Source organism: Triticum aestivum, chromosome 3D (genome assembly GCF_018294505.1).
Source record: "Triticum aestivum cultivar Chinese Spring chromosome 3D, IWGSC CS RefSeq v2.1, whole genome shotgun sequence".
NCBI classification, from domain to species: Eukaryota; Viridiplantae; Streptophyta; class Magnoliopsida; order Poales; family Poaceae; genus Triticum; species Triticum aestivum.
The window spans coordinates 84158444-84172281 of NC_057802.1; the positions used below are offsets into that span (position 1 = coordinate 84158444).

The window sequence follows — 13838 nt, forward strand, 5'->3', positions numbered from 1 at the left end:
TGGGGGAATTCCCCCGTTTGGACCGGCCCATGCAGTAGGGACCTCCTATATTACGCTCTGCATGCTGCAAGAAGACACAGCGCTCCTGATTGGGCTGCCTGTTTTTCGAATTTCGTTTATTATTATTTATTTATTGTTGTTTTTGTACTTTAAATAATGAGACTTAAAAAAAGTTCCTGATTTTAAAAAAAATTTGAAATACTTTTTTTTGTGGATTCAAAAATGTTCGCAATTTTATAAAAAATTTATTTGCTTATTCAATTGTTTGGGAAATCAAAAAATGTGCATTATTTTTAAAAGTTCGTGTATTAAAAAATGTTAATGAAATTGAAAAAAAATCGCCAATTCAAAAAGTGTTTATGAATGAACAAATTTCCTAAAAATTCAAAAACTGGCGTGACTTACAAAATACTCCCTCCGTCCCATAATATAAGAGCGTTTTTGACACTAGTCTAGTGTCAAAAACGCTCTTATATTATGGGACGGAGGGAGTAGTTTATTCATTCATAAAATGTTTGCTAATTCAAAAAATGATCATGCATTTCAAAAAAATGTTCGTTAAATCAAAAAAATATTCATGAAATTAAAAAATTGTTCCACCAATTTCCAAAACAATGTTCCCCCATTCTAGAAATGTTCGCCGATTCAAGATTTTTTTTAAAATGTTCACAATTTTAAGAAGTGGTTGCAAATAGTATAAAATATACATGAATTCAATAAATGTTCTTGATTAGAAAATGTTGAAAAAAATGTGAAGTTATTCATGAATTTGAAAAATATTCACAATTTCAAATATATTCACGAGTTTAAAAAAAGTATTCATGATTTCACGAAATTGAGAGTGATAGTGTATTTCAGTAATGCAGCAAAATTTGATCATGGTTATTAGAGATTATGAATTTATTTCTCCCGCTATAACGCACAGGCCATTTTGCTAGTCTATACCTAGTAATAAAAGTGCTATTGTTTCTGGCGGAACATCATGGAAATCACTCTTAAAGTTGCCAATAGTTACCCACTGGAAACAATTCATTTCACTAGATAGACCGTTTTCTTTGGGTTATATATAGTGTGATCCCTAACTTCTCACATCCACATAGCTAGCTCAGTGGCTAACACCTCACTCAACTACCCATGAGACCTTTCTTTTTCTTTTTTCACTTCTCTTTGGTGCAAATTCAAATGCTTTTTAAAATATTCATATCTTTCAAATCCTAACTCCAAAACTAACATGTTATATATGAAAATCCCTCAGAAAAATGTGTAGGTTTCAAATATGCTATTATCTTGCATGTTAATCATTTCTAGAATTAAGTTGATGGTGCAACCTTAATTAATATCTTCTCTATATGAGGTATTTTGGAAAATCCTATTTACATATGTTTTCTACCCCATTTTTTCTTGTGTGTACAAGGGGGCGATTTTTTCTCCCATTGCAATGCCCGTCATGTTTGCTAGTAATAATAAACAAGCAATTGCTTCTTGCGGTACATCACTAAAATTGCCCTCAATGTTGCAAAATATTACCACCAACATCATCTATAAGTGATAAAAAATGTTTCACACAGGAGAATCCCCCACCTGGGCCGGCTCATGAAGTAGGAACCTCATATACTGCACCCTGCGCACTGGGAGAAGATGCAGTGCGCCCGTTTGGGCTGGCCCATGTCCATGCGGCCTGTTTTTCATTTTTCATTTTTCTTTTTGTTTCGCTTTTTGTACTTTAAATAATTTGGGACTTTAAAAAGTTCCAAAAATAAATAATTTGGTGACATGGACGACATCACCAAAGAATGGCATGATATGGCAAGGAGAGACATCTTGAAGAGGAGGATGCTAGCGGCGGCCGGTGGGTGTTTTGGTGCAGGTGTTGTTTTCCCATCAGGAGTTGAAACCAGTGCCGTTGATGCTTTCGGTGCCGGAGTTGGAACAAGCGCTGGTGATGGACTCCAAGGCGGCGATGGCATCAATGGCGGTGGTGTGGAGTGAAGATCATGACGATGGGTGAAAAGCGACCAAGGTGACGATGGACGTGGTCATTGCTTTTGCATGAAGTTCTTTTGCGTTTGTCGTAGAAAACTATGCTTTTATTTGCGCGCGAACTATGTTTTATTCTTTAAATTTGAACTATCGTCGGAATCGCTGTCAAATTGGCTAATCTGGGGTTTTCGCGAACTGTAAACGAGTTTTATGGGTCGGCGTTTTACGGGGTTTGCTAGAAATGCTCTAATTGGCATATCCAGTATATTCTTTAAATATGTTTACGTGCCAATCTGTTTTCTTAGTACCCATCTTATTAACTTCAGGATGAAAAAACAAAGCCATTTGATGTTAATGAGGTTTTAGAATCTTCAATTACCTTGAGCTTGTTTGGCAATATTGCTTGTCTATATCAAGGGACCATAAAGTGAATCCTGGAAAAAGAGCAAATTTATGGTGCATACATTTTTGTGACATTTCTACTATCTTTTTCTCAAAATAGATGGGTGCGGCAATGCACGTAATCAGTGATCTAGTACATTTGTAAAATATACTACTTTGTAAAAGAAAATCAGATGGATTCCTAGTACACATATTCTATCCATGCGGGTCGAAGATCTACAAAATCATACACACATATGTAGAATTGTCATCTCACCAAAACCTGAGACCCCGTTTGAAATGGATGTGTTGTTTTGTGCACACTGATACTTAATTCAAGTTTGAGCTAAATATTGGTGGCCACACAAACTTTACACCGATTCCAAACAGCCTCTTATATAATGAAAAAGAAAAACAGAGCGGAAGGCGAGCGAAGTCTTCGTTTCCCGCTCGAGGCCACCGCTATCCCGCGGCCGGAAGGCCACCGCTGCTGTCGGTTGCCGACCCTGCTCGCCGGAGTGCAGCTCCACGTGAGCACGTCCAGCGATAGGCTCCACTCTTGCTCCACCGCTCCCGCCGTCGTGATGCGGCGGGACCTCCTCGCTCGCCCGTGTTTTCTAATCTTAATCTGCTACTGCTGTCGTTCGTAGACCAGACGTGCGCGGTGCGCAACCCCCAGTGCAGTCCATCTCGTCGGTAATCCTTTCTTTCCGGTAAATCAATCTACCCGCGGTTAACGCGACGATGGCGCGGTGAGGAGTGCGCGCGGAAGGCTGGCACCCGCAATGCTCTGCGCCCGCGGCCTGTTCGACGGAATTCCCAGCCGGGGCGCCTCGCGGTGTTGGTTCGGCTGCCAGGGCCGAGGATGCCCTTGCGGGCGTACGTGGGCATGCTGGCACGCGGAGCCAGCCTGACGCGTACACGTCCCCGCCGTTGCTCAAGGCGGTGGCAGCGAAGCGGGGCGCCGTGGCGCCGTCCGTCGGAGAGTCTGTCCACGCGCATGTGGTTAAGTTTGGGCTGGAGCTCAACGCCCACGTGGCGAGCTCGCTGGTGCTCATGTACGCTGCCAGGGGCGACGGCATGACGGCGCGTGCGCTGCTGGACGTGCAGCCCGCCAGAGGTGGCGGCACGCCTGTTGTGTGGAATGCGCTTATGTCTGGCCACAAGAGAAGCAGGCAGTTCAGGCTGTCATGCTGCTCATTCCTGGATATTGTGAGGGCTGGCGTTGTGCCCACGCCGGTCTCTACATCACGGTGCTGTCAGCATGCGGCAAAGGCAACGACGTCCTGCTCGGAATGCAGCTGCACAAGCGCGTCATTGAGAGTGGGGTGCTGCCTGTCCTCAAGGTGGAGAATGCGCTCGTTGATATGTATGCCGAGTGTGGCGAGATGGAAGCAGCTTGGGATTTGTTTGAGGTCATGCAGGTGAGGAACATTGTGTCCTGGACGTCGGTAATCTGTGGGTGTGTAAGACTAGGTCAGGTTGATCGAGCCAGAGTACTGTTTGATCGTATGCCTGAGAGGGACACCGTCTCATGGACTGCAATGATTGATGGTTATGTACAAGCTGGCCAGTTCCGAGAGGCATTGGAGATGTTTCGTGAGATGCAACTTAGCAAGGTGAGGGCAGATGAGTTCACCATGGTCAGCATAGTCACGGCATGCACGCAGCTTGGTGCTTTAGAGACAGGGGAGTGGGCTAGAATTTACATGAACAGACATGGGATCAAGATGGATACTTTTGTCGGGAATGCACTCATAGACATGTATTCAAAGTGTGGGAGCATCGAGCGTGCATTGGACGTGTTCAATGAGATGCACAGTAGAGATAAATTTACCTGGACCGCTGTTATACTTGGTCTTGCAGTGAATGGCCATGGTTTGGAGGCTATCGATATGTTTGACAGGATGCTTAGGGCGTTTGAAGCTCCAGACGAGGTGACCTTCATTGGCGTTCTCACTGCCTGTACTCATGCTGGCTTGGTTGACAAAGGACGAGACTTCTTTCTCAGCATGACTGTGACCTACAGGATTGCTCCTAATGTGATGCATTATGGATGCATAATCGACCTCCTTGGCCGAGCTGGGAAACTAAGAGAAGCATTGGAGACAATAGGTAAAATGCCCATGAAACCCAACTCTGCAATTTGGGGGACCCTGCTGGCAGCTTGTAGGGTCCATGGTAACTCAGAGATAGGTGAATTGGCAGCAGAACGTCTCCTTGAGTTGGAACCTGAGAACAGCATGGCTTACGTCCTTTTGTCCAACCTGTATGCAAAATCTAATAGATGGGGAGATGTCCGGTGGCTTAGGCAATTAATGATGGAGAAAGGAATCAAGAAAGAGCCTGGTTGCAGTCTTATTGAAATGAACGGCACAATTCATGAATTTGTAGCTGGCGATAGATCTCATCCTATGAGCGAAGAAATCTATTCTAAATTGGACATGTTACTCATGGATTTGAAGAATGATGGGTATGTACCTGATGTAACCGAGGTCTTTGTTCAAGTCACAGAAGAAGAAAAACAAAAAGTTCTTTATTGGCACAGCGAGAAGTTGGCTGTCGCTTTTGCATTACTCGTATCAGAATCCAGCGTGACAATAAGGATCGTGAAAAACTTGAGGATGTGTTTGGACTGCCACAATGCAATTAAATTGATCACCAAGCTGTATATGAGAGAGATTGTTGTGAGGGACAGGACACGCTTCCATCATTTTAGACATGGACTCTGCTCTTGTAAGGACTATTGGTAACTCATCATGCATCGATGATGTAAAACAAGGTAATATCAGTTGTCCTAAAGTCTGAGTGATCACTCAATGATTAACAAGCATTTTTCATTTCAAATGATGCACTGGCTGCAAATCTGTACTTCAGAGGACGAAGTGATAATTAAGGCAGTATTCTCACACCAATGGAAGCCATACATGTTAAGTTCTCATTTGGGATCATCCCCAAACATCTTGGTCTAATCTTCTCTGTTGCTGAATGATGATTGTTATATTGACAGTTTGGCACAATTTCTGTTAAAACAAAGGTGAGTTATTGCATGTCATGCAATCTGTACTCTTTTTCCTTGTTAGATACTAGTAAGTTTTACTCTGCTCCTCTCAGTAAGAGATTGTTCTTAGACTGTTATTTGAGAGAGGTTCCAATTCAATTCTTATATTTTATTAGTCCAAAGGAATTTGTCTGGTCTTCTTAATTTTTTTTCATCAACATGTGATACATGATTCACTGGCTCTGCAGAAAGTTTCAGTGGGGAAATTCTTTCAGTAACATTATTTAACTTCTGGCCTGAAGCTGATGATCATGGTGCAACAGCGTTCTGCCATTCACTTGGTAGCAAATCTGGGTGTCTGCTGAAGCTTTACTGTTTGGTGCTTAGTGAAACCAGGTTCGTTCTATTTCCACCAATCTGCAGCTTTCATATGTTCAATCCCGTTGCCTAGTTGGTAGTTGAATTTGTAATGAACTCAAAACGTTGACCTGCTTTGATTGTAGAATATTTCACCATGCTTGTTCATAGTTGCTCAGTAAATCTTGAAACATTTTGTGGAACAGCCACTCTATTTAGACGCATTTATTTATACCATTGTATAAGTTATTCACACATCTTTGTGCCCACAGTTGTTAGATACCTCCTTATCAAAATATAGGACATTTTTGCACTTCAACTTGAAGTGCAAAAACGTCTTATATTTTGGTACGGAGAGAGTAAATACATACTTTTATCCGAAAAATATATTTAGAAGGTTAAAGTGCATATTTAGCAGGAATGTGGCACCTGAAGTAATTGCTTTCCTCATTAATCTTGAGTTTGGCCCTCAAACCTTTTTCTTGGATTAAGATGGGAAGATCCTTGAAACTTAATGTTCGTCACACTACTCAGTCAAACATAAGCTTCTAATTTCTTGCTTTATGCTGGTTCTAGTTCCTTCTTTTCTTTCTAATATTCACCTCGAATTACCTCTTGCTTTCAGTGTCAGTTTTGATTGTGTGCATACATTTTATTTATTTTTTGGCCTTTTCCAACTCTTATCAACTCTGATGAGCTAGTGGGAAACAAAGGGAAGGGAGAACATAACATCTGGAAAATCAGACTGTGTGTAACATTATATTGACTGCCATGGAACCTGTGTAACAGTATGGATAATCGATATTGCTGTCAACTCATTTGGACCATGCCTAATCTCTAAACAATTAGGCCACCACCAGTGACCCTGATACAAGCTACTGGTTATTTGGAAAATATATTTCTTTATTAAGTTTACACCATGTGCATCAACCACATGCATTCGTCTTGTTTCCCATTTCTTGAATCAGTAGCTTTATGTTGTTATATGAAGAACCTTCCTCATCGAAAGCCCTCCTTGCCTTGATGGCACAGTCTTTTGCTCTCACCCGGAACTGCTCTTGAGCTTTCCCCTCATCCATCAGGGCGTACACTGCTCTCTCCACATCATTTCTTGTAACCATAGCCTCTTTGTGTTGATGTCCCCACCATGTAACTCCTTCCACTCCAACCTCCACCCCAATGTTCAGCACATCCACCACCAACTTCTCGTTTGAAAACTGCTCCGAGAAGTGTGGCCATGTGATCATGGGCACACCTGCACAGATGCTTTCTATTGTTGAGTTCCACCCACAGTGTGTCATGAATCCTCCAATGGCTTGGTGACACAGGATCATCACCTGTGGTGCCCAGCCCCTTATGATCATGCCTCTCTCTTTGACACGTTCCTCGAAGCCGTCTGAGAGCCATTCCTCAACTTCTGGAAACTTATCTCCTGCTTTGATCACCCAAATGAATGGTTTCTTGGTGGCTTCAAGTCCCAGGCCGAGCTCAATAAGTTGCTGAGGTGCAGTGCAGGTGAGGCTGCCAAAGCTGACAAAGATCACTGAGCCTGGCTTCATTGAATCAAGCCACTGCAAGCAGTCTGCCTCATCTATTGGTGCCTTGTTTCCTCTTGCGGCGATTGTGTTGCTGTTCTGGTGGCAGAGGCACATTGGCCCGACCGTCCATACTTTCTTCCTTGTCACCTGCTCAAAGGATTCGATATGCAATGTCTCCAGCTCTTTGAAGCTGTTAAGGACTACGCCATCGCATCTCAGCTCCTCTTGATAGATCTTCTCACGAATTTGCTCCATACCTGGAATGGGAATGCGTCCAGGGCATTTAGCCTTTGCCAGCTCCAGTGATGTAGGGAACCCTGGGATCGTAATGAGCTCATTCTCATCTGTGACGTGTTTCAATAAGTTGTCGCGGCAAATGATGTAACTGCAAGATGGTAATAGTTGTTAAAATCGCATAAAACTGCAGGCTTAAAGGTCAACAAACTGCAATTGATCTGCAAAACAAAAGATACTAATAGCAGTTAATTTGCCCAGTACAAAATTAACTACTCACGGGATTTCCCTCTTATGATTGTACCTGACAAGGGACGAGAAGCCACAGAAGCCGCTAAAGGTGAGCCTCGGGATACCAAGCTCTCTTGCGACATCATTGGTCCACCAATGCGTCGTGTCAGATATGATGCAGCTCGGAGGCGACTGTTGCTGCTCACGGAGATGTGCCTTGAGCGGCTCCCGGAGGGCGGCGCATGCCTCGAAGAAGTTCAACAGCAGATCCTTAGATTGGATCATGTCGATGTTCTCGCACCCGTCCGGTAGCCCAAACTCGGCTGCCGGGAAATGGAGCTCCACGAGCCGGACCGCCAGGCCTGTCTCCTCCACGTGGGCGGCGAAGCTCGCCAGCCTGGACGCGTTCACTGGCGTGGTGATGAAGGTGACCTGCGCGCCGTGCTCGGCCAGCAGGCGCGCCATGTCGGTCATGGGAATAATGTGACCCTGCGCCATCATCGGGACCAGCACGAAGTGCGCCCTTGCGGAGCCGCTCTGGCCATCGCCGGACATGGCTGATTTGGCTTTGTCAGCGAAGTTGGTGGAGTCAGTCGAGCTGGGAGGAAGCAACACTACCGTCCGGCATCTGTTGGAAGCAACGCAATGGTATGGTAACCGTGGTGTATAAATAGCACCTGGTCGTGGCGAAAAATAAAGTTCCTCAGGTGGGGCTCGATCCAGCTCATGAGGAGTCCGCCCACACGAACCAATCCACCTACCTATCATGTTGTTTGAGAAAGAAGAAGATATCCTTTTATATGGGTTAAACGAATTTTGTTAAAAAATATTCAATGAAGGAAACGAGTTAAATGGAGGAGTAAGTTCCGCCGTTATGAGCACGGAAGGAAAGAAGAAGAAATAAGGAATAAATTTCATCCTTATGATGAGGCGGAAAGGGAAGGAATTAAAGGAAAGAATAAAAGATGAAATAAATTTTATCCTTTATGATAAGGCAGGAAGGGAAGGAATTAAAGGAAAGAATGAAAGAAGGAATAAATAAATTTCCCTATTATATACGAAGCATGAAGAACGGAATTAAAGAAGAAAGGAATTTCATAAGGAAAGAATAAAAGACAGAATAAATTTTGCTATAATTACATGAGGCATGAAGGGAAGGAATTAAAGACGAAATGAAATTCGCTAGGAACTAAAATAAGAAATAAAAATTTCACTGTTAAGAAATTAACAGAACAAAATAAATTCCATTTGTGGACAGGTAATATATATATCATCGGCTGTGCATGCATAAAAGAAGTCCCATTGTGACTCTACCTAGGAATATATGGGGTCACCCTAATTACATCAAAAAAAGACTCCTGGAGGAGCTTGTCAAAAGTGACCATGTTACTTTTGAATCTCCTGATGATGTAGTTTTTGTTGAATCTCATATGATGTACGTGAGAGCTGACAATAGGTATATGCCAATCTACCTTTTACTATTATAGGTGATCCAGTCACTTCCCAACTATGAATTTATTTGCAAGTTTTGCGGTAGTGGAGGCAAAAGAATGAAGTCACCCCAAATAGTTGCACCGGTGCTCTGTATTGCGGAAGGTCACGCACGCATTGGCAAGGGTTGAGCCATGTTCGATTCATTTTTGGGAGTTAAGGCAGAACAAATCCAAATAGTTGAATCGGACCCGCTCAAATACCAAATCACGGTTTGGAGCTCGTACACAGACATCCAAATGCATGGTTTGATGGCATGGTAGAACAACACAACATGGTTCACTACCAGAAACATGCCCAAGTTCATGTTAGAGATGAAGGTGGACGGTGGCGACAATGAAGTGTATTGTCACATCCCTAGTTGTGGTATGCTCTGGGCTAGCTAATCATGTGTTGCATCATGTTTAAATTTTTGAAACTTGAAATGGGGATGACCAAACTCCAGCACCAAATGAATTCAACTAGGTTCAAATTCAAATATTCTCAATGCCCTTCAAAAATGTTCATAATTTATGGAACAAGGTGAAAACCTAAACCAAAAATGGTGGACATTTTTCCAGGACATAAATGGGCTTTGAATTAATCCAATATGTATTTGAATTGGAGCTTTAAAATTCTATAAATATTTTTACAGCTCCAATAATTTTGAAACTTGGTGAGGGCCTCTGAAATAATTTAGTTAGTGCCCATAAAAAGTTTCAGGATTTTGTAAGTGCATCTAGTGCCCCTTAGTGATTTTGGTGTATTGAAGACTTATAGGTTAAGGGACTAATGTGTTTATGAGTGTACACAGGTCTATAAGTCTATGAGGAGTTTGATATTTAAAGAGAAAGTCGACCCCTAAAAATGAAGTTCTTCGACTGAAGATTTTGGATTTCTGAAGACTTCCTGAAGACTTTGAAAGTGAAGAAATTGGTGTGACCTTGAAGACTAGGTATCCATTCGAGGAACATGAAGCGTGAAGACTTTTATTTTCGTAGTCTCATTTTCTCTTTCTTGAGTCATAGGAAATACCGTACTGTTAAAGGGGGTCGAGGAAATACTAAGGAAAAATTTCCAAGTAATGCTGAACTCAAAATCCTACACCTACTAATTCCTTCGAGTGAAGCCATTGGAAATCTCATACAGTTCAGTCATATTCTTCAGTGACAGAGACGAAGTTTTTCTGGTCTCCGAGGAATTTGTTCTGACAGAGGAGTTAGGAATTCGCCAGTGCGGATTGCCTACAGCGAGGAACATGATAGCCCTGAGGAATTTGATACTCAAATTTCCGACCGTTGCTGTGCCTTGTGCCAGCTGTCCCAAAATATCTACGCACCTAACGGTCATATCATTGAAGAGCATTTATGTCATATCATGTGAGGCTGCTCCCTAGGCTATAAATAGCCGCCCCCTACAACCACTAGCTGGTTGGCTACTCCGAGATAAACTGACACTTGTCATTTGAGAGCATCCCATCCTCCGAGGACTTCGAGCGAAAATCATCAAGTGAGGAAAACCCAAATCCCAAACCCAAACACCTACAAACCCAAAGTGATTGAGCATCACTGAAGAGATTGATCCTGCGTGGATCCGACGCTTGTTACCTTTGAAGACTGTGCTTCTTCCAGACAGTTAGGCGTCATGGTCTAGAGCATCCAAGAGGAATTGTGGATCGCCGAGTGACTGAGTTTGTGAAGGTTTGGAAGTCACCTGAAGACTTATCACGAGTGATTGGGCGAGGTCTGTGTGACCTTAGCTCAAGGAGAATACGGTAGGACTGTGTGTCCGGGACTGTGTGTCCTCAGGTTTAAATACCTAGCCGCTCCAACCAGACGTACAACTGAGACAGCAGTTGGAACTGGTCTACCAAATCATTGTCTTCACCAAGCTTACTGGTTCTATTTCCTCAACTCTTTCATTTCCTCATTACTGTGTTGTGCTCTTCTTCATATCTGTGTTTGAAGACTTTGACTGAAGACTTTCTCAATTTCCTCAGTTCAATTTCTTCATTCTGTTTGTCTTCATCCTGTGTTATCCTGTGTTTACGCTTTCTGTACTCCGTGCTTGTCTTCATTTCATCTTGATGACCATGCTTGTGTTCTGCTATGTTTACTTTTGAGTACTTATTCCGCTGCAAGTAGTTCTTCGCAAAGGAATTTCCTCACACGCAAATTCCTCAGTGAAGAATTCATAAAATCGCCTATTCACCCCCCTCTAGTCGATATAACGCACTTTCAGATTTTATCAAATGGTTTAGTGCCTAAACTAAATCAAAACAAATGACAGAAATAGAAAAATAGAAACTAAATTAGAAAGCAGAGGAGAGAGAGGAACCTCACCTGGGCTTACCTAGCGCCCCAGCAGAGGCCCAGCCCACTGGCCTCTGCCAGTCACTACCTACCTCCCGCCAGGAGGACAGCGCGCGCGTGGCCGCCGCGCGCGAGCACGCTCCCGGGCCACCTCCTGCCTCCCTGCTTCCTCCGGAGGCTCCCTGGAGACGCCACGCACCCCCCGGCCCCTCTCACTCCCTTTCGTGCTCATCTTCCTCTGCCGCCATTTCTCTCCCGCGACCGAACACCACCATCGCCACCGACGCCGTTCGCCGCGGCCACAGCCACCGCCTAGCCTCCCCAACACGTCCAGGAGCTCCGCCTCCGTCATCTACACCTCCTCGAGGACACACCCGCCGCCGGACGCCCCCGAACGCCCACACCGCCGCCTTCTTCAACATCGGGTCGCTGAGATCGCCGGCGACCTCCTGCCTTCACCAGCCCCTCCCCGAGCTCCCCGAGGCCACCGTCGCAACCGCTGTGAGCTCCTCTCTCTTTAACCCCTAGACGCGCTGTCCAAGTCGCCCTTTAACCCCGCCTGCCACCACGGCCGAGAGCTCGGCTTCGCCGGCCAAGTCGCCGCCATGGCCACGTCCACCCGAGCTCAAAACGGAGTTCATCATCGCGCTCAGTGCATCACCAGCTGCCCGTAGCACCCATCCATGCCCCCTTCCATGCAGCATAACGCCGACTCGAGCACACCCGCACGCCGGCCGCCGCCACGAGCTTGATTCCGACGAGCCCGGTTGACCTCAGCCCCTCCCACTTGCTTAGCTGGATGCGGCTGAGCGCCAGCTACGCGTAGATGATCGCCGCCGCTGTTTTGGTCGCCGGAGGGCGTTTCCCGAGCCCCTCCGCCGCATATGTCGCCGCCGGCACGTTTGACCTTTTGACCAGGGGTTTGACTCCCCTTGAGTCACTGACAAGTGGGCCAAGCCCTATCTAACCCTAGATTAGTTTCTTTAGTTAGTGACTAATTAACAATGTTAATTAGTTATGACACTGATGTGCGGGACCCATAGGCCATGTTTGACCTGGAGGGGTCAGTTGACCTGCTGACATCACTCTGACGTAATGCTGACGCAGTAATAACTTTTCTAGATTTTAAATAAATCTAAACGATTTATTTATTTCAAAAAATAGTTAAAACTTCTAAAAATCATAGAAAATCAACCGTAGCTCAGAATGAAATAAATTATATATGAAAAATTATCAGAAAAATCCAATCTATCCATCTGTACCATTTTCATGCATGTTTGAGCAACTTATGCCTGCTGATTAGGTCAAATCAATTAAATGGCATTTGAATAATCACATATGGAGTTTGAATTTGAATCTTGTATTCAAACCAACTTCATTTAAATCGCTGTTAGTTGCATTAGCTCAAATCACAACATATTGTCATGTCATGATCGTGCATCATATTGTTGCATTGCATTGATTGTGTTTCCTCTCTGTTGTCGGTAATTGTTCCCCCTCAGTAGACGTGGGACCGACGATGAGATCGATGACACCGATGAAGAGCTATACTATCTTCAGAAGTGCTAGGCAAGCAAAAACCCCTCGTTCATTCCGATACAATCCCACTCTCTCGCTTCTGCTCTCTTTTACTGCATTAGGACAACAACGATTCAACTGTTACATGCTGCGGTAGTTGAACCCCTTTCCTTTGCATGACCTGTCATTGCCACAGTAAATAGATGAAACCCACTAGCATGAGTAGGAGTTGTTTGAGCCCTGATGTGCCTACTCATTCATGCTTGTTGTCATGCCTGCTACTGCTTAGAGTTGAGTCAGGTCTGATTCATCGGGGATGAATTGGAATGTGGTGAACATGTCCTACTGTTGAGAGCTAAGTGTGTGAACACGATTTGGTAAAGGTAGCGATGAGAGGCCATGTAGGAGTACATGGTGGCTTGTCTCACTGAAACCGTCCTTAGGAACTGAGTTCTGTGTTTGTGATCCATGAACAGTTACTACCACGCATTGGAATGCTTAAGTGCCCCTCTCGACTTATTAATCAACCTGATCTCTGTCCAGGAGTTGCAACTAGTTTTGGTGTTTGTAGGTAGTGCTAGTAGTCTACTAAGTGGCACCCGGTACAGGTGGGCTTGGGACAGACTAGGTGTAGTGGCATGGTGTACCAAGCGTCGCCCGTTTGGTGGGCTTGGGAACCCTGCTCACATCGTTTGGGGCCGTGAGCGACACCCCTGCCGGATCTCGACCCGAATAGGCGATAAACCTGGACTAGAGACTTGTGTGTTTAGTCAGGTCGTGGCTGACTCCCTCGCCAGGCTTTCGCTTGAAGGTTGC

The 13838-nt window shown here is 44.5% G+C and overlaps 2 protein-coding genes across 6 annotated transcripts; one reads left to right on the forward strand and one right to left on the reverse strand.

Annotated features, from left to right (window-relative positions):
- Positions 1-2770: 2770 nt before the first annotated feature.
- LOC123077572 (pentatricopeptide repeat-containing protein At2g29760, chloroplastic-like) lies at positions 2771-7933 on the forward strand. 5 transcript variants are annotated; one of them, XM_044499864.1, is made up of 4 exons: positions 2771-5143; positions 5239-5398; positions 5611-5758; positions 7804-7933. In XM_044499864.1, exon 1 carries the CDS (start codon positions 3552-3554, stop codon positions 5112-5114), a length of 1563 nt encoding a protein of 520 aa, XP_044355799.1. In that variant the 5' UTR covers positions 2771-3551; the 3' UTR covers positions 5115-5143; positions 5239-5398; positions 5611-5758; positions 7804-7933. The 5 variants fall into 5 exon arrangements, with proteins under 5 accessions (XP_044355799.1, XP_044355795.1, XP_044355798.1 ...); XM_044499860.1 differs by having other exon boundaries at positions 2771-5398; XM_044499863.1 differs by having other exon boundaries at positions 2771-5398; positions 5665-5758.
- On the reverse strand, positions 6646-8277 carry LOC123077573 (UDP-glycosyltransferase 73D1-like). Its single transcript, XM_044499866.1, has 2 exons — positions 7796-8277; positions 6646-7642 (listed from the first exon to the last, which is right to left on the reverse strand). Exons 1-2 carry the CDS (start codon positions 8275-8277, stop codon positions 6646-6648), a joined length of 1479 nt encoding a protein of 492 aa, XP_044355801.1.
- Positions 8278-13838: the final 5561 nt, after the last annotated feature.